Here is a 20,802-nt window from a genome sequence, read left to right as displayed (position 1 = left end):
GTTAAATTAAATGTACTACTACTATCACTATTTTAATTTTAAAATGAGGTTCTTTTAAGGTTCCAACCCTTTTTTTTTAGAAAAGGTTTTATTGACTCAAATCATTTAACACAGTTTGAAAAAACACTTTGAATGTTTATTCCTTTATTTACTTAATCTGTGTATTTCTGCATGGAGCCACATTCCCATTAAACAGGCATCAGAAATAAATAAGTCTTTGCAAAGTATATTAAAGTGCAAACTAACAAAGTTGGTCACACACAGCTGAATGAACTCATCAAACTAACTTCAATGTTACTATGACAACAAAAACACAATAATGTGAGTATAATTTAAGGCGCAGCAAGACAATTTTATTTATATAGCCCGTTTGTACAAACAGTTTGTCTCAAAGGTCTTGCCTTCAGCATCCTCAAAAATCCAAAAAACCTATATTGTTACTTGCAAAAATCAGTGGAAATTCGTCTTTGATGTGCTCACAGATGTGCAAAATATAAAAAACACAAGTTAAAAACACAGTTTAGACATAGAACAACAACACAGAATAAATACAGTACAGTAATGAGGACTTTCGTCGACTGAGAAAAAACTCCCAAGAAAAACCCCTTTTAACAGGGAAAAAACTGGAGAAACCTCATGGTTCATTCAGCAGGTTCATTCATTAACACTCCACCCCCGTGTCTCCCCGCCCCACCCAGACGCAGATGTCATTTTTACTATGTTTTGTTTTGCTCTCTGTGCTGCTAGTAAATAAATGAAACGAGGGGGCCTGCTGAAAAAGACGTGCCGTACGTACGCCGTGCGCGTTGACGTCACGGCGTAACGACGACTCGCACAGCGTACCGCATTGTTGTGGGGGGAAGAGAAGCTCGGGCAGCCGCTGAGCTCCGCCACCTCCAACTGCCTTTAAACGGTTCCTACCGATCAGGAGGTTAGTTTTGTTTGGGTTCGTTTTTTTTTTTTTTTTTTTTTAAATAAACCTCGGATCCTCCGGTAGAACAACCTGGAACCGGCTCTCCGTCCTGTCGCCCTGGATACCCGCCGGTCACTCTCAGGATTTACTACCCGTCGTCGGCCGTTGGATGAGCGGACTGGATGTGGATTTAACTGCAGGCCGCGCCGCCGCCATTGCTGCTGTTTTTACAAGCTGAACTCGTGAAAATACCGAGGTAAGTCCGGACCTACCGCGCCCCCCGCCTCGGCTATACCCGTCCCCTTCGGTGTGGACCGGTCTGAGCCCCGAACCGAGCCGGACTCCTCCGGGGGAAACCCTTCTTTTTCCCCTCAAATCGAGGCAGTTTCTTGTTGTGCTGGTCGCCATCTTTCCTCCCCCCTCTCTCTCACTCGGAGCTAACGCTAGCTGTTTGTGGACGGAGTGTCCTAATGCGTTTAAACGGCCACCGAAACGGCCGCCTTCGCCTTGTTAACGGACACCAACGGTTCGTCTTTAACCGTACCATACCCGTGTGTAACGGGTAATATTGTAGCAGGTTCGATTCCCCACCTCAAAGACTTAAAAGGTTGTGTGTGGGTCGGTTAAGTGAAGTGAAGTGGAGCTAACTAACTTTAGCCGCGGCTAACGTACAGAGCTGAGCGAGCTCCTCCACCACCAACAACAACCGGCTCTCGGCGCCGCGGGCAGCCGGCCCACGGCTCCCTGAGGTCGGGGTGGAGGCTCGGAGAGAGCCGCTGCTCCTGCTGCTGCTCCCCGGGGGCTGTCTTTCATTCATCCAAGTGATCGTTTATCTCAACCAGTATGTGTGTGTGTGTGTTTCCGCCCCCTTCACTGTCACTGTGTTCAGCAGCTCCCAACTGAAAACAGGTTTAGTAGTTGTAGTTTATTCAATCTTGTGCACAAATTGTTACAGTCGGGCATCGATCAACCTTCAATAATGCATTATTTAATCCAAACTTAATTCATAATTGTAAAATAGATCGAAAAGCTGCCTGTGGAGACGTGTACACCACACACTGAGGCTGCACAGTGTTGTTAACATTTAAATGCACAACATAAAGGAGTCTCAGTCTGTTTCTGTAGCTACAGTCAAATGAAAACATGATGTGAGAAATTAAAGCTCTCGCACACATACACACACACTGAGGCTGTACGCTGTTTTTAACATAATTTAAATGCACAACATGCAGGAGTTAGTCAATCCCAGCTCTTATACTAACACAAAAACACTGTTCCTGTAGCTACAGTCAACTGAAACATGTTGATCCCTGACACACAAACACACAATGGAGCTTCACAAATTAAAGCTCCCAGGCAGCTGCTCCCTGTGGAGCCTGTAAGTGAATGAGTTTAAGACTGATACAGCTGTTTAGAGTTGCAGCTGTGCATTATCTTCTTTACATACTAACCTACAGATTACTTCCTGGATTCCTCTGTCTACTGTTTTGTTGTTTAATGACATTACAGCGAAGTTGTTCCTGTTTAAACATCCCAGAGTCCAGTCTGGTCTCCACTAACATCTTGTTTTGTTTTTGACCCACAGTCCAGATCTCATCAAAAATTACCACAATGACTTTTATTTATTTGCCAAGAACATTGACACATACAATGAGGAAGCTGCTTCAACTACCTCTCTCTATATATCTATAAACAATGTGATGTACCAGGATCTAGTTATTATAATCACTTAGTGATACCAGATATTCTCTGGGTTCAGGTATCAGTGTGTGTATTTTATTTCATTTCCTGATGTTTTCACCCAGCCTAGCCAAAACACTGAAACAGTATTTATGTCATGATGATAAATAAATCATAAATCAGCCATTAATTAATCAAGAAAATGATCAACTGACTAATTTATACTACACAAGATATAGAAATAGATACGTATACATAAAAAGATAAACAAGCTTGAATATTTATTAGTTTTATATATTTATTCTATTAGTTGATCAGCTAATTGATAGTGTACACACAGTGTTGAATATCTAAACCTTCCTGTAGCTTGCTCTCAGTTCTTTGATTGGTCCTGAAATAAATAAGGAAGTTGAGGTTCTTTAGCAGTTTGACACATTTTATATCGTGAGATAAATAATTATAATGTTCACTGGAGACAGTTGTGTGTGATCAGCACCGAGGCAACAGACCTCGGCTCTAATGTATTCACAATATTTGCATAATCAGCATCATCAATAAAGAGCTGACAGCGATTTACAGGAGCAAACACTCAGCTGCATCGATAAAACACAAGACAGACAGTTTCATTTTTCTGTTTTTCGGAGTAATACTTTTTCAGACTTAAAGGGGCATTGTGTAACTTCTCCTGCTATCTAGTCACGAAAATCGATTATTTCGTTCAAAAGTCTGTTTTTCATTAATCAGTAATCCCCCCCATCAACAAACTGAAGTGTTCCTTTCAGCTCTGAATGAGCCGTTCATATCATTCATATCTACATGGAGCGGGTAAGCTCAGTGCTGGCTGCCATGTTGTGTCGCCATGTTTTTACGTTCAGTGGCAGCGTGGCGGTAGGAAACCATGGAAACTCAGCGGAGACACCAGACGGAGCTGTCGGCTCAGGTGGAGGTGGCGTCTGTGAAAAGTCACCGCGGTAACGCAGTGAGGAGGAATGGAGCGTTACACTGATGCTGCATTCATGTGCAGTCGGGCAGACGGCCGTCGCTAACAAACCAGATTTTAGTCAAAGAAGTCGAGAGAACGTGTCAGGTAAACAATACGACATCGCCATGACAACATATTGTCACGTGTATTGTTTTGCCTCGTGCTGACGGACCACTTGTTTACATAGAGGCTTGCCGTTACTTGCAGCGGCTGTCGTCCGTCTGCCCAATTTCAAGTGAATGCAACATAAAAAATACGACTGAGTTGCTTGCGATTTACAACCACAACGCTAGATGGGATTAATTCCTACACAATGTACCTTTTAACTAGATCTCAAAATCCCGCGAGAAGCTCCCACTTGCAAGTTACGTTAGGACTGATTTCAAAATAAAGGTGCTACATCAGAGATTAGTGGGTTCACCTTGCAAACTGTGCAATTTAATCTGTTTTGGGAGGTCACCTTTATTTTGAAATCAGTCCTTAAACGCTCTTACTGTTGAATATATGTGTGTGTGACTGTTGTTGCATGTTTTTCTGTGTTTTTCTGTGTGTGTGTCGTTGCGTAAGAACACAGAGGGTTAAAGCTGTTAATCATTGGTGCAGGTTCCTGTTAGACAGACACACACACACACACACGCTGCTGTTGCCTCACAGGGCTGGGTCGGTCGGTCAGGGTCGGAGTTAATGACGGGAAACAACAGCATCACACACACACACAGACACACACAGCAGTCAGTCAGTTAGTCAGTCAGTCGTTGACGCGGCGGTTTCGTTTCTCTGTTCCTCAGGATCGTCACGGTTTCGCCATGAAGAAGAAAGGTCGGAACCACCGCCCGGCGGCGCTGAAGAGGGACTCGTCTCCCATCAAGCCGTCGCCCAACCGGGAGACGCTGACGTACGCGCAGGCGCAGCGGATGGTGGAGCTGGAGGTGGACGGCCGCGTGCACCGCCTCAGCATCTACGACAAGCTGGACGTCATCGCCGACGACGACCCCACGGCGCAGGAGATCCTGGAGTGCAACAGCAACAAGGAGAACAACGAGAAGCCCCAGCAGGTCCTGGTGCGCTCCGTCCGCCTCAAGAACAACCAGCAGAAGAAGAACGCCGCGCTCATGGCGTCGCACGGCACCACCGGCACCGGCACCGGCGGGGGCGGTTGCCACGGCGGCACCACCGGCGGCCTGCTGGAGGCCAAGGTCAGGACGGTGGAGTACAACCTGCCGGTGGTGCCGAAGCGGCCGGCGGCGTACTACAAGTACACGGAGCGGACGGCGGAGGAGCTGGACGAGGAGGTGGAGTACGACATGGACGAGGAGGACTACGCCTGGCTGGAGACGCTCAACGAGAAGAGGAAGAGCGAGGGCGTCAGCCAGGTGTCGCACAACCTGTTCGAGTTCCTCATGGACCGCTTCGAGAAGGAGTCGTTCCTGGCCACGCAGGGCCGCGGCGACCCGCAGGCGCTGGTGGACGAGGACGCCGTCTGCTGCGTGTGCATGGACGGCGACGGCGCCGACAGCAACGTCATCCTCTTCTGCGACTCGTGCAACATCGCCGTGCACCAGGAGTGCTACGGCGTCCCCTACATCCCCGAGGGCCAGTGGCTGTGCCGACACTGCCTGCAGTGCCCGGCGCGGCCCGCCGAGTGCGTCTTCTGCCCCAACCGCGGCGGCGCCCTGAAGAAGACGGACGACGACCGCTGGGGCCACGTGGCGTGCGCCCTGTGGGTCCCCGAGGTCGGCTTCTCCGACACCGTCTTCATCGAGCCCATCGACGGCGTGCGCAACATCCCGCCGGCGCGCTGGAAGCTGACGTGCTACCTGTGCAAGGAGAAGGGCGCCGGCGCGTGCATCCAGTGCGACAAGATCAACTGCTACGCGGCGTTCCACGTCAGCTGCGCGCAGAAGGCCGGGCTCTACATGCGGATGGAGCCCGTCAAGGAGCTGACGGCGTCCGGCGCCGCCACCTTCTCCGTGAAGAAGACGGCGTACTGCTGCAGCCACATCCCCGACGGCTGCGACCGCCGGCCGCTCAACGTCTACGAGGAGCCGCACCCCAAGAACGGAGCGCAGTGTCACAGCAAGAGGGCGGCGGCGGCGGCGGCGGCGGCGGCGGCGAAGCGGGGGAAGTCCCGCGCCAAAGGCTGGCAGCAGAAGAAGAAGAAGAGAGCAGAACCAGAACCAGAGGAAGAACCGGAGACGCCGACCAGCGCCGGGCCGAGCATCACCGCCTCCAGGTAGCCAGCTCCCACAATGCACCTCTCACATCCACTAGCTCCCACAATGCACCTCTCACACCCACTAACTCCCACAATGCACCTCTCACACCCGCTAACTCCCACAATGCACCTCTCACCACCACTGTAACGTCTAACTCCCACAATGCACCTCTCACCACCACTGTAACGTCTAACTCCCACAATGCACCTCTCACCACCACTGTAACGTCTAACTCCCACAATGCACCTCTCACACCCACTAGCTCCCACAATGCACCTCTCACACCCGCTAGCTCCCACAATGCACCTCTCACATCCACTAGCTCCCACAATGCACCTCTCACACCCACTAGCTCCCACAATGCACCTCTCACACCCGCTAACTCCCACAATGCACCTCTCACCACCACTGTAACGTCTAACTCCCACAATGCACCTCTCACCACCACTGTAACGTCTAACTCCCACAATGCACCTCTCACACCCGCTAGCTCCCACAATGCACCTCTCACACCCACTAGCTCCCACAATGCACCTCTCACACCCGCTAACTCCCACAATGCACCTCTCACCACCACTGTAACGTCTAACTCCCACAATGCACCTCTCACACCCACTAACTCCCACAATGCACCTCTCACCTCCACTAACTCCCACAATGCACCTCTCACCTCCACTACAGCTGATTCTGACTCCTGCTGTTCAACAGGAAGTGAAATGATGAGAAAAAATTACAATAAAATGACAAAAATTCTCCCTCCTCTCTCTCTGTCTCCCTCCTCTCTCCCTTTCTCCTCATCTCTCTTTCTCCCTCCCTTCCTCTATCTCTCTCTGTCCTTTTCTCCCTGTCTCCCTCCTCTCTCTTTCTTTCTTTCTTTCTTTCTCTCCCTCTCCTTTTCTCCCTTTCTCCCCCTCCATCTTTCTTCCCCTCTCTTCCTCCTCTCTCTCCCTCCTTCCCCCCTCTCTTTTCTCTTCTCCCTCCCTCTCCTTTTCTCTCTTTCTCCCCCTTTCTCTTCTCTCTCTGTCTCTCTCCCCTTCTGTCTCCCTCCTATCTCCCTTTCTCCCCATCTCTCTCCCTTCTCTCCCTCTCTCCCCCTCTCTTTTCCTCCCCCCCTCCCCCCAGCCTGGACACCATCCTGAACCAGGTGTCTGTCCAGAGGAAGCGTCCCTTCGTGGAGCGAGTCCTGAGCTACTGGGTCCTGAAGCGTCAGTCCAGGAACAACGTTCCTCTGATCCGCCGGCTGCAGGCCAACCCGCAGCCCCCCAAGTCCAAGCAGACGGTCCGTCACACACACACACACACACACACTGTTACCCTCTAACATGGCTCCTCCTCCTCTCAGTCAGCTGACAGCAGTGTGTGTTGTGTTGTGTGTGTGTGTGTGTTGTGTTCAGGAGCGCATGGAGACGAACCAGGCGCTGAAGGAGCAGCTGAAGGAGTGGCACCGCCTCCGCCACGACCTGGAGCGAGCGCGTCTGCTGCTGGAGCTCATCAGGAAGAGAGAGAAGCTCAAGAGGGAGGAGGTGGGACACACACACACTCACACACACACACACACCATCATCATGTTGTTATACATCATAACTGTTATGTAATATAATATAATCTGGACTATATTATTATAATATAACATAAAGAATATTGTTATATAACTTTATTTACAGACACTTTACCTTAGCATATATACCATTAGCATATTTTCTATTGTGATGATTTATTATTGCTGTTTATTATGAACGGACAGTAAATATATTTAGATTTTTCATTACAGTCTTCCTTGGGTTATGACCTCACAAAAGACAGATGCAAACTGCCATTATTTATATATAAACTGTGAAAAATACACACATACACTCAGAGTGTACACTGTTCATGTCACACTTGTTTTGTTTTTGCAAAGTCGCTCATGTAAAAGCAACGTTTTGGTACGTTACTTTTATAAAGTAATTGGTTATAGTTACTAGTTAAGCTAAGTTAGTATCTGAAATACTACATTGTAAACATAACTGATTTCTTTTTAAGAAAATAAAATGCTCAAATATGTCAAATTACTTATGAAGAAATATATAAATGTATTTTTTCGTACACTTTATTTGATTTATTTGCTATTTTGTGACAGGACTTTTTGAGTCAAGTAACGGCGTTATAACGGGGGAAACAGGAACTTTTTTGATTCCTTGTTACTAAAAAAAGTAGAGGTGTTATTTTATAACACTGTTATTTCCATCACTGTTTAAAAGTAATAAAAGGTAAAAAGCTCAAGAGACTCACACATACTGAAGTGACACAGACTCGGTTTAAAGTTGAAGTGTCTGATCCTGTGTCTGTTGCTGTGCTCAGATGAAGCTGCAGCAGTCGGTGCTGGAGGTCCAGTTGACTCCCTTCAACATCCTGCTGAGAGCCGTGCTGTCTCAGCTGCAGGAGAAGGACCAGTACAACATCTTCGCTCAGCCCGTCAGCATCAAGGAGGTCTGGACCCGTCCCCTTCTTCTTTCTATTTATTTTTATTGTGAAATACAAAACAAACAACATAACAATGGGGCCAGTTTGTAAGATGTCATTTGATGATCATGCGTCGGCCATCACCGTCTTCTTATCCACCACTTTATTTTCCCATGATCCATTGCGTCACACCACAACGGAAGTCAGTTTTCCGTTTCACCCTGTAGTAGCATTCTAGCGAGCGGCTACCTGGTAGTGGTGTACCTACCACCGGTGTGGCACCAAATGTGGGGGCTCCGGGCCGCCAAAACTGCCCTGACTAATCTGATGTTTGTCATGTCTATAAAACGAATTACCGAACAAACACCACCACTTCTGTGTGCACGCCTCTGCAACTAGTCATGCTTGTCGTAGTTGTTAGCTTTGCTGCTGCTGACAGCTAACAGCAGCAGCAAACCAACATCAGGATGTCAGCTGTCAAAACCGTCCCGTTGTCGGACACGACATGAAACTACTCCAGTTAGCTCAATCATATTGTAACTAGGATATCCGCTGGAAAAAATATTTTTTTCATGGGCTGTTTATTGAGTTATTTAAAGCAGAAGTAAGCGATATTTTTGCGTTAATATAAGTCTTAAATAGTTATATCTTCCGACAGCAATCACTTACATAGAGTGTTTGGACCGAAACACGGGTCTGTCAGTCCCTCTGCTCTGCTCTGAGCCGAGGAGAAAACTTTTCTCGTATCCTACAATTTTTATCCAATGAGGAGAGAGAACGGCATGAAGGGCTGTGTGCAGCCAAGGGATGCGCCTGAATGTGGCGACGTAGCGACGAGGACTGTTATGGTGCGTTCAAGGCAACTCGTAACTCGTGTTTTTCCGACCTGTGAAGTCGTACCAGTTCGATCTGGTACGAGTTCACGGGTCGGAAGTTACGAGTGGCCGTTATAGTGACTTTCACCAGTAAAACAGGTCGGAAAAACACGAGTGGGTTGCCTGGAACGCTACAAAGTCGTAAGTTGTGACTTGAAGCTGTAATTTACGGTTTCAAAAGCCTGCCTGGAACGCAGCATTACCCAAAACGACTGGATCGCTTACTTCTGCTTTAAGATACTGCTAACGGCTAACAGCTAACAGCTAACGGTTAGCCCAGCTAATCTAAAATGTTTGTTCAACAATTCGTTTTATAGCCATGTCTCATTAAAATTACGTGATGATTATAAATAAAGTCATCACGGCCAATGTCTATCAACCAGTCTATGCTATCAACAATACAGTAACGGTGGAATGGAGTGTCATGGCGACACCCAGCGTCATTCTCCGGAAAGTGGTGGATAGAAGTGATGGAAGTAAAGCTGAACTGTAGTTTGTTGTTTTACCTCCTCTGACGTTTTGCCGGTTTGCAGGTCCCCGACTACCCGGACCACATCAAGACCCCCATGGACTTCTCCACCATGAGGAAACGCATTGACGGCCACTGCTACGGGAGCCTGGAGGAGTTTGAGTCGGACTTCGACCTCATCATCGCCAACTGCATGACCTACAACGCCAAGGACACGTTCTTCTACAAGGCAGCTCAGCGGATGCAGGACCACGGCGGCACCATCCTGCGCCGCGCCCGCCGGGAGGCCCAGCGCATCGGCTTCGACTTCCCCAGCGGCCTGCACCTGCCCCAGGCCCCCAAGCTGGAGGCCCCGCCCCCCTTCACCTGGGACGAAGGTAAGGCCAGTTCACCACGGAGGGATGTCACCATTGATTGTCAGAGAAATAATCATGATTATTATGTATTAATTAATTTCACAACACTATGAATGTGTAAAATCAAATAAAATCTAAATATAATTACATTACTGATTATATACACAAAATACTTGTTTGAAATATTCATGTCATTAATTGTCATCCATACCAAATATTTTAAGTTTATTTAATCGTTTTTGACACACGAACATTTAAATTCCTCCCAGTTCAGTGTTAACGTTTTAATAGTTGATGATTATTATTGAATTAAACACGGCATTGAATCGATATCGAAGCATTTAAATCAATATTGAATCGAATGTGTTTCCTCCTCCTCCTTCTTTCCTTCCGCCTTCTTCGCTGGTTTATTTATGAACATGATACTCATGAAACGTGCTCTCTGATTGGCTGGATTTTCCCTTCAGGCTGCCGTAAAAACATGGCGACACTAGCACTCTTTTATATAGCAAGACCCTTGCTATATAAAAGAAGAAATAAGGCTACGAAAACCAAACACATTTTATTTTATGGCAGTTATACACTTATTATAACTTACACAAATATATTCATGGGTATATTCAGATTTTACCAATAAACCTTGTTAATTATTACACACTGGACCTTTAATACATTAAAAAATTCAAAACATTTGAAAGCAGGACGGTGTCTTCACTCAGTGTTAAAAAAAAAATTTAATGTGGCTCCAAAACAAGTAATGGTGACATCCTAGTTCATATTCAGATGTGCGGCGCCCGAGAGCAGCTGTAGTGATGTCACTGACCTTGTGTCGTTGTGTCCCCCAGTCGACCGGCTGCTGACGCCGTCGTACCGGCGCCTGACGCCGCCGGAGGAGCAGCTGCAGCAGCTGCTGGAGAAGCTGGACCTGAGCGTGGCCATGAAGCACAGCCCGTCCCGCAGCAAGAGGCTCAAGCTGCTCAAGAAGACCATCATGGAGGTCCGCAGCGAGATCAGCCTCAAGAAGCCCCTCCCCTCGTCATCGTCAACGCCCCCGCACGCCGCCGTCGCCACGGAGCCCCGCCCCGCTGCCCCCGCCGAGTCCGAGGAGAAACCACTACCTGAACCTCCGGCGGAGCCCTGCACCCCGGAGGAGGAGAAGGAGGAGGAGGAGGAGGAGGAGAAGTCGTCGCCTCCTCCGACGTTAGAGCCGCCGACCTCGCCGGCGCCGCTCCCCGCCCCACCCCCCGCCTCGGCCCCGCCCCCCCTCAAGCCCGTGGTCGTCGTCGCCGGCGACGCGGGCGCGGACCAGACTCCCATGGAGCTCGACAGTGACACGTCTACCTCAGAAACCCCCGGCCCCCCCAACGGGCTCCTCCCCGCCCCGCCGCCGCTCCCCAACGGCGACCTCAGCACCGCCGCCGCCGCCGCCTGCAACCGGCGGACCAACGTCCTCTTCCGTAAGTCGAAGAGCGCCAGCCCGCAGAAACCCCCCAAGACCCCGGACACGCCCACGCCGCAGTCGCCCACCCTCGGCTCCAAGACCTTCCTGTCGGTGGTGATCCCGCGGCTGGAGACGCTGCTGCTGCCCAAGAAGAGGAGGCGCAGCAGCAGCGCCGACGGCGGCGAGGAGCAGGAGGAGGACGAGGAGTCGCCCATAAAACGGCTCGGTACAGGTGAGAGCGCCAGACGAGCGACGGCGGCGGCGGCGGCCGCCAGAACGGCCGTGACACAACGTCAAGCAGAACACCAACGGGTTTTATCCTCCTCAGGGATAGCCAACGGCTTCGTGGTGGAGGAGGAGCAGGAGGAGGAGGAGGAGGAGCGGGTCTCTCCGTCTCCTCGGCTGCTGGAGCCTCGACGCCGCTGCGCCTCCGAGTCCAGCATCTCCTCCAGCGGCAGCGTCCTATGCAGCGGCAGGTGAGTCCGAGAGGAGGAGAGAGACAGCAGAGAGGCTTCATTATCATTATATTATTGAGGACGGCTTCAGTATTATTGTATTATTCTCCTCCGTTTCCTCCTCCTCCTTCTACCTTCTCTTTTTCTTCCTCCTCCTCCTTCTACCTTCTCCTTTTCTTCCTCCTCCTCCTTCTTCCTCCTTCTCTTTTTCCTCCTCCTTTTCCTCTTCTTCCTTCTCCTCCCCCTCTCCTCTTCTTCCTCCTTCTCCGCTTCCTCCTCCATTTTTTCCTCCTCCTCTTTTCCCTCTTCTTCCTCCTCCTCCTCTTCTTTATCCTCTTCTTCCTCCTCCTCTCCTTCCTTCTCCTCCTCTTCTTCCTTCTTCTCTTCTTCCTCCTCCATTTTTTCCTCCTCCTCTTTTCCCTCTCCTTCCTTCTCCTCCTCTTCTTCCTCCTTCTCCGCTTCCTCCTCCATTTTTTCCTCCTCCTCTTTTCCCTCTTCTTCCTCCTCCTCTCCTCTTCTTCCTCCTCCTCTCCTCTTCTTCCTTCTCCTCCTCTTCTTCCTCCTTCTCTTCTTCCTTCTTTTTTTCCCTCCTCCTCCTCTCCTCTTCTTCCTTCTCCTCCTCTTCTTCCTCCTTCTCCTCTTCTTCCTCTGTTTTTTCCTCCTCCTCTTTCTTCCTCTTCTTCCTCCTCCTTTTTTTCCTCCTCTCCTCTTCCTCCTCCATTTTTTTCCTCCTCCTCCTTTTCCTCCTCCTCTCCTCTTCTTTATCCTCTTCCTCCTCTTAAACTTTTATTTTGTTAAGTTTTGTTCACTGTTTCCATTGGTAACCAGTCTCTTATTTTGCCGATCTGTTGCTCGTGCTGCTGTCGCTCCATAAATGAAACCAATCGTATCATATCGATCAATAATAAATAAATTGTTCCTCCCTCTCTTCTCTCCCTCTCTTCTCTCTCTCTCTCAGCTCGGTGGTCGTGTCTAAGACCCTGAAGCGCGCGGCGGCGGCGCGGCGCAGCACCGTGGACGATAAGAGCGCCCTGATGACCTGCATCCAGAACGGAGAGTTCACCAAAGCCGCCAAGATCTCGTCAGGTGAGCGCCGTGTGTGTGTGTGTGCGTGTTTGTTTGTGCGTGTGTGTGCACCACCCTGCATGGCAGCGCTGTGATTGGTCAGTTCTTCTTCTCTGTCCTAAACTTTATCGACAGCTCCTCTGTGTGACGACTGCTGCTTCTCTGTCAGCTGCATGTATTATTGATTAACCCCCCCAAACACATCACTGATGTCACAGCCCCCTGTGATGTCACGATCTGAAGCTCCGCCCCCTCTGAGGCGACGTCTGCTCAGCCAATCACCGGCTCAAAACAAACAAACAAACACATGAGATCAATAACGACCTGATCAACTTTATTGATTCGACCTGAATCGAAGGCGTTTTGTGACGTTTTTAATCACAAACCTGTCGATGTCAATGAGCCAATCACGTTCACTCATGTTGATATGTGTGTGTGTGTGTGTGTGTGAAGTTTTATCACCATGACGACGTCAGCAGAGACTCCGCCCAGTTACTGGTGTTAACAACTGTCACATGATGCCCTGTGTGTGTGTGTGTGGATCAGAGATGGATGTTTTTATTTATTATTTTGGAGTTACTTGGGTCCATATAAGCTGTTACCGTAGCAACAGGCCATTAGCAATAACTAAAAATATCTAGAACTACATGTAAATGTATGAATTCATGTAAAAAGCTGAAGCCAAAAGGGAAAGAAAATAAAAGAAAATATTTCACCAGAAAATTGGTATTATTTTATTCAAGTCTGAGCAGGGACACCCAGACTTCCCTCTCCATGGACACTTCCTCCAGCTCTTCCAGGAGGAAGGCCAGCCGAGTGACATAGTCACTCCAGCGTGTCCTGGGTCTTCCCCGGGGTCTCCTCCCGGCGGGACACGCCCGGAACACCTCCCGAGGGAGGCGTCCGATACAGACGCCTGATCTCTAAGGGAGCGCCCCGCCACCCTGCGGAGGAAACTCATTTCGGCCGCTTGTATCAGAGATCTTACTCTTTCGGTCATGACCCAGAGTTCATGACCATAGGTGAGGGTAGGAACGTAGATGGACCGGTAAATCGAGTACTTCGCCTTTCGGCTCAAGTCTCATGCTCCATCCTTCCCTCACTCATGAACAAAACCCCGAGATACTTAAGCCCAATCGCATTTCTCTTCCCTTAACACTAGCACTCAGTTTCGAGTGGCCTCCAAAGGGAGATACCCCTTGACGATGAGGTGAGAAGTGGTAGAAATGTTGAATTTTCCTCTCCAGTACCCTGGAATAGACTTCCCCGGGAGGCTGAGGAGTGTGATCCCTCGATAGTTGGAACACACCCTCCGGTCCCCCTTTTTAAAGAGAGGGACCACCACCCCCGGTCTGCCAGTCCAGAGGCACTGTCCCCAACCGCCACATGATGCTGCAGAGGCGTGTCAGCCACGAGAGACTTGAGGTAGGTCAGGGTGGATCTCATCCACCCCCGGCGCCTTGCCACTGAGGAGCTTCTGTCCTACCTCAGTGACTTCAGCTTGGCTGATGAATGAATCAACCTCTGAGTCCTCAGCCTCTGCTTCCTCTATGGAAGGCGTGATAGTGGGATTGAGGAGATACGAGACGCGACAAAGTCGATCATCGACCTCCGGCCTAGGGTGTCCTGGTGCCACGTGCACTGATGGACACCCTTATGCTTGAACGTGGTGTTCGTTATGGACAAACTGTGACTAGCACAGAAGTCCAACAACAAAGCACCACTCGGGTTTAAATCAGGGAGGCCGTTCCTCCCAACCACACCTCTCCAGGTAACACTGTCGCTTCCCGCGTGAGCGTTGAAGCCCCCCAGTAGAACGATGGAGTCCCCAGTTGGAGCACCTTCTAGTACTCCTCCCAGGGCAGAGACCTGTCCCAGGGAAATGACCCTCTCGTTCAGCGGGGAGAACTCCAACACGGCGGCTGAGCTGGGGGGCTATGAGCAAGCCCACACCAGCGGGGAACTCCAGAGTGGAAGAGAGTCCAGCCTCTCTCAAGGAGTTGGTTCCAGAGCCCAGGCTGTGTGTAGAGGTGAGCCCGACTATCTCTAGCCGGTACCTCTCAACCTCCCGCACGAGCTCAGGCTCTTCCCCCCCAGCGAGGTGACATTCCATGTCCCTCAAGCCAGAGTCGTTGTCCGGGGATTGGGTCGCCGGGGCCCCCGCCCACGACTGTCACCCAGAGCACAACATACCGGCCCCTTATGATCCTTCCTGTGGGTGGAGGGCCGACTGGAAGGTCCAGGTCGCTCCTTCGGGCTGAGCCTGACCGGGTCCCGTGGGCAGAGACCTGGCCACCAGCCCCAACCCCACACCAATCCAGGCGACTTGCACTTCCTTGATCTTTTCTTCTTCATAGGGGTTTTGGAACTGCTCTTAGTCTGACCCGTCACCTAGGACCTGTTTGCCCTGGGGGATCCTACCAGGGGCATTAAGCCCCAGACAACACAGCTCCTAGGATAATTCTGGAGCTCATACTCCTCCACCACGATAAGGTGGCAGTTAAAGGAGGTTCAAGCCCATTTCATTAAATCTGCAAAACAATAAGCAAATACATGGTCAAATACAAACTTACCCTAAACTAGGGTTCAATATGTTTTTTTAAAGGGCAAAGTAATCAAGGAAAGTGATAAAACTCACACAGATCTGGGTTCAGTGGGCGGGACGCTGATTGATTGACTGATTGATTGATTGATCATATTTATTTCAAACCAAGCAAAAATGATATCTCACATACAACAACAAGAACATCCACAGGACACCATATAACCAAATAAGAGCGTTTAAAAAATAAATGCATTTTATTGGTTATCGGTGAAAAAATGGCCGATGATGAGATGTAAACACACTGTTTGTTTGTGAGAGTGTGTGTGTGTCGCTGCATCAGTGTGAGTGTGTTTTCCTTTGTTTTTTAAAGGTCAAAGGTCTTTGAAAAACCTGTGTACTGTGTGTGTGTGTGTGTAGTGTGTGTGTGTGTGTGTGTGTGTGTAGTGTCTCCTCCTTCATAACCTGTTGTCGTTGTTCCTGTAGACGTGTGGGAACCCACCGCTGCGCCCCCCTTTGTTCTGGAGCCTCTTAAACTAGTTTGGGCTAAATGTAAAGGATTTCCCTCCTACCCCGCCCTGGTGAGTCCGTGTCATTACCCATCAGCCCCTCTGCTCATCGTGCTCGTAACCGTAGCTCGTGATTCGTGCTCACAGCCATGCGTGTGTGCGTGGCGACGCCCCATCGACTGCTTGGTGCTTGGTGCTCGGTGTGTGTGTGTCTGTGTGTGTGTTTGTTATGTGTGTGTGTTTGTGTGTTTGTCGGCCGGCGGCTTCGCTCAGAGCGTCTCCGTCTCCACTCGGCTCTGCATGTTTGTGTCTCTTGGGATGCGAGCTTTTCTTTACTCCTGCTCCGCTGCTGCTGCTGCCGCCGCCGCCGCTGTTGCTGTGGCGACCAGGCCGTCCCACTGACTCAGTCCCCTCCTCCCTCCCCTCCCTCTCTGTCTGTCTGTCCGTCACAGATCATGGAGCCCAGAGTGCGGAGGACGGCGTGCCGGCACAACGGGGTGGAGCTTCCCCCGCCGCCGCAGGACGTCCTCCGAGCCGGAGAGCGGATGCAGTTCAGGTCCGCAGAGAAACTCTTCCTCGTCCACTTCTTCGACAGCAGGCGCAGCTGGTGAGACACACGACAACGAACCTGAGCACACAGAGTCACAGAGGTGCTTTTAAAACGACTGAAGATAAAGAAACAAAAACAAACTTGGTCTTTGATCCGTTAAGAGCTTCAGTTTGTTTTTGTTTTTGTTTTAAATCCGTCAAATCATCAGATTAGTAATGTGGAATAAATTCTCTCTCAACTGTGCTATCAATTAAAGGCAAAAAAAAGGTCCCAAAAATATATTTAAAGGGACAACGAGAAGTTTTGGAAAAGCGAAGTGTTTTCCCACTACATTTATGAGCCTCCCCGCACCGTGAAATTCTTTGACCGGCGCAAGACAGACTCATGTTTTCATTCATCAAGAATTAAAGTCAGAGGTTCGAAGACGATCACATACCGTCGTAGTTCCGACCATAAACGGCGATTCGGCGGCGTTATTCTCATGACTCGCCACAAAACCGAAAGTAAAGAAACGCCGGTCGGCGCGACCAGCATTTCCACCACCACTAATAATAACAAAATAACCATAGAGACAAAACGATTTATTTATTGAAAATGGGCCCATTAACAAGTGGTAACGTAGATTCATCCACATTAATATGAGACTTTTTTATAACCAAATAGAAACTCCTCGTTGTCCCTTTAAATATACTAAAAAAAATCGATAATTCACCAATCATCTACTCACCGTCATGCCAAGGAAGGGTTTGGAGAACTTTTGTAGTTCCGGGGGGTCAGGCAACGGGTTTTCATATAATGGCGGCAGATAGAGTTCACTTTTGAATCGTCCAAAACACACACTATGAAACATCCAGATACCTCTATACTGCTCGTCTGTACTGACCCAAGTGTCCTGAAGCCGCCACATGGAAAAGTTGTTCGGAAAAACTCCACAGGAGCTCGTTCATGAAGTTTGAACATAAAAGACTGAATCAGAATAAACTTTATTGTTCCTGAAGAGAAATTCATTTTGGAGCGTTTTGGTCACTGAAGATACTACGACACATGGGAATGGTTTACGTTGTGCGCCCTAAATTTTGTGTTTATGGGTCACTGCTGCTGCTTTCTCTGTGGAAAAAGAAATAAAGAGTCAAATCAAACTCACACAGTGACGATATTCTTCACCTTTGTACACTGGAGCGCTGTGACGAAAGAATTTCCCGCAAGGAATTAATAAAGTATATTCTATTCTTTTCTATTCTATTCGATAACAGCTGACTGACCTCTGACCTCCGTCTCCTCAGGCAATGGCTTCCTAGATCCAAGATGGCGCCCTTCGGGATCAACCAGACTCTGGACCGACTCAAGCTGACGGAGCCTCGCTCCGCCCACTTCCGTAAAGCTGTGCAGCTCGCCTTCGACCGAGCCATGAACCACCTGAACCGTGGCGGCGGCGGCAGCGAGCTGGAGCCCGGCGCCGGCCTCGCCGTCTCAGACTGAACCCACCTTCCCCTCTCCCTCCCCTCCCCCCTCCACTTCCCATCATCCATCTCTCTCTCTCTCCCCCTTTTTGACCTTTCAGCTTTTTGTTTCCAACACCACCACCGCCTCGTACGCACAACACACACACATGCACACACACAAACTCACACACACACTTGTCATGTTTACCATTTCCTACAACTGGATCGCCCCCTCCCCCTCCTTCTCCCCCCTCCCCTACTCCTCCCCCTCCTCCTCCCCCCCGTCCGATATACTGTAGCTGTCTCGTTATGTCAAAGAGCTATGCAATGAAATCGACTCGGTTCGCGGGTGCAAAAACAAAAACAAAACAAAAGTTGGAAGCAGAAGAAGAGAAACAGAAGAAGGTGAACGTGTGTGTGGCTGTGAGGACCGAAGAATCACGGGTCTCAACCTGTCGAATGTGTCGGAGTTCGACCTCTGACCTCCTTAAATGTGCTGCAAGACTGCTGCAACAATCTCACTGCCATGAAAATGTCCATCTGTGTGTGTGTGTGTTAGTCAGCGTGTGAGTGTGTGTGTGTGTGTGTGTGTGTGAAGGCAGCAGCTCCTGTAAATAACCCTGTTTTAAAAGGTCTGACACTAATTTATTCACTCCTCCCCGGGTTCGTTTGGTTTCCACGGCGTTCAGATATTTATAGTGGGAGGTGACGACCTCGTTTCTGCTGGTGCTAATCTCCACGGAGAGAAACAACAAACATGCATACTGTACTCAACTCCTCGGTTTTTTGTGTTTTTTTTTTTTTTTTTACAGTTTTTGTAACTTATTGAGTTCTCAAGCTTCAAGTTCTCGTCTTTGGCATTAAGTTTTCTCGTGTGTGCATCTTTTTTTTTTTCTTTTTTTTTTTTTTACCTGAATGTTTTTACTGGACTACTTCTTTGACATTTTTTTCTGTTTGTACATATTTATATAAAAATCTATATAGAAACTCTCAAAATTAAAAAAAAAAAAATGCCTAAAGTGCATCATTCACACCGAAACCAAAAAAAAAAAAAGAGATAAAGATCTTGCTGCCCACAGGTTTCCCACTAATGTGTTTTTATTTCTTCTCATTTCATTTTTTTTTTTACAGTTGAGATGTGTTTTTCAGGTTTTCGGCCTTTCTGTCCGTGTGCTGTGATGAGTTCGTCTTCTGTCACTCAATCATCTTTTTTTCCACCTGACCTGACCTACAGTCAGCTGTAGAGAAGAGAACGTGCCTGTACTAACTTATTGTAAAACAGAAAAAAAAAAAATGTTATATGCATTTACTTTATAGAGAAGAAAAGAAGAGAGTATTGTAAGAAGAGAAATGACTACGGGCACACTAGGAGCCGCGTGTAGAGGCCCCTCCTCTTCCTCTGTCGTTTTTAGGAGTTTTATTTTTTATTTGGACTTTTATTTTTGGATTTATAGCATTAAATCTGCGAGGTGAGGTGATAGTGTTTGATGTTTTTTTTTATTTTATTTTGGCAGGGTAGCGATGGGTAGACTTCCTGTTTTCTTTGCCCCCCCTCTCCCTCCCTCCTACACCTCCCTACCTACCTACACCCCCACCTCCTCCTCTTCCTCTTCCTCCTCCCTCCTCTTCCTCCTCTGGATGTGGATGTTGTTGTGTGTGTAAATAGATTTGGTACTTTAGCTGATTCTCTGGGAAAAACCACAGTTATAGCCAATGGGAGTGGAAACCAGCCGACAGCAGGCCGGTGGGATTTTTATACTAAAAACACTGAAAAATTAAAATATGTTATTGAATCACTGACCCGACGAGTCCTGGTTTTTTATTAATAATATCACCTTTAACATCAGTTCAATACGTTTCATTTTATTACTTCTCCTGATTTTATTAGATTTCTTTTGTTTATTCAACTTTTATTAATTCCTGTGTCTCTCATATTCACTCCAGTATCTCCTGAACAGAAACAGAGGAGACACAGAAGGAAGAAAAAGTGATAATATAAAGGGTTTTATTGAATACAGGAAATGAATTTAGATTTTTTTGTGCATGTTTCAACATGGAAAAAGAAAAACTTTGTAAAAAATAAAGAATTAAACAGTGTATAATTAAGAAAACTACAGTAAAAATGGTAAACCTGCTTTATATATAAAACATGAACCAATGGGCTCTATGCACAACTCCACTACTTCCTGAATTTAAGACAGCTCTTTTATTTCCTGTCTTACATTATTGGACAAACTGATTAATCCAGGTGTGTCTGACCATTGTGACTATTCAGACACACCTGGATTAATCAGTTTGTCCAATAATAATAATATATATAATAATAATGTAAGAAAGGAAGTAGTGGAGCTGTGCATAGAGCCCGTTGGTTCATGTTTTATACAAAGCAGGTATAAGGGGCAGACTATTTTTTACTGTACTTTTCTTAATTAAACATGTTTATTTATTTATTTATTTTATATATAATAAAGTGATATTCTGTATAACGGCTGTTTCACCTCCCGGCCACAAGGTGGAGCCGTGAAACCATAGAAACCAGGTTGATGTTGAAGCTGGAGACAACTGCATGACGAGCTGATGATCGGTTCGTCAGAGAGTTTCCAGTGAGTCCACATGAAGTAAAACACCTTCATTTACTCATGTAAAATAAACAGAGGGACGACGTGAACGTAATAACATGTATGAGCATATTATGTTTTACATAGAAGTAGTTAAACCTCCTGTCGTCCTTCTGGGTCAAACTGACCCAATCTGTTCCCTTCCTCCATCCTTCCTTCCTTTCTCCCTTCCTTCTTAATCTTTCCACAATCCCTTTTCCCTTGCTTCTTTCCTTCCTTCCTTCCTTCCCTTCGTCCTTACTTCTTC

At 48.1% G+C, this 20,802-nt stretch overlaps 1 protein-coding gene across 6 annotated transcripts; it reads left to right on the top strand.

The window, feature by feature from the left end:
* The first annotated feature begins 814 nt into the window (after positions 1-814).
* Positions 815-19,737, top strand: LOC146986464 (bromodomain-containing protein 1-like). Of its 6 annotated transcripts, XM_085780202.1 has the most exons (12): positions 848-1,169; positions 4,364-5,808; positions 6,914-7,070; positions 7,186-7,314; positions 8,132-8,260; positions 9,642-9,954; positions 10,779-11,606; positions 11,703-11,850; positions 12,788-12,915; positions 15,923-16,017; positions 16,398-16,552; positions 17,779-19,737. In XM_085780202.1, exons 2-12 carry the CDS (start codon positions 4,382-4,384, stop codon positions 17,972-17,974), a joined length of 3,705 nt encoding a protein of 1,234 aa, XP_085636328.1. In that variant the 5' UTR covers positions 848-1,169; positions 4,364-4,381; the 3' UTR covers positions 17,975-19,737. The 6 variants fall into 6 exon arrangements, with proteins under 6 accessions (XP_085636329.1, XP_085636331.1, XP_085636330.1 ...); XM_085780204.1 differs by lacking the exon at positions 15,923-16,017 and having other exon boundaries at positions 847-1,169; XM_085780201.1 differs by having other exon boundaries at positions 847-1,169; positions 10,779-11,850.
* Positions 19,738-20,802: the final 1,065 nt, after the last annotated feature.

Source organism: Trachurus japonicus, chromosome 6 (assembly GCF_045865225.1).
Source record: "Trachurus japonicus isolate A0001 chromosome 6, Traja_1.0".
In the NCBI taxonomy this organism is placed as follows: domain Eukaryota; kingdom Metazoa; phylum Chordata; class Actinopteri; order Carangiformes; family Carangidae; genus Trachurus; species Trachurus japonicus.
The sequence above is the reverse complement of the archived record's forward strand: the minus strand, read 5'-3'. Positions and strand labels throughout refer to the sequence as shown.

What these genes read in the sequence shown, in the direction of transcription:
- LOC146986464 (XM_085780201.1), top strand. Translation starts at nt 4,382, where the DNA reads ATGAAGAAGAAAGGTCGGAACCACCGCCCGGCGGCGCTGAAGAGGGAC. An exon ending in CCGAGCATCACCGCCTCCAG is followed by an intron (nt 5,809 to 6,913) that starts GTAGCCAGCTCC and finishes CCCTCCCCCCAG; the next exon opens with CCTGGACACCATCCTGAACC. An exon ending in TTCGACAGCAGGCGCAGCTG is followed by an intron (nt 16,553 to 17,778) that starts GTGAGACACACG and finishes CCGTCTCCTCAG; the next exon opens with GCAATGGCTTCCTAGATCCA.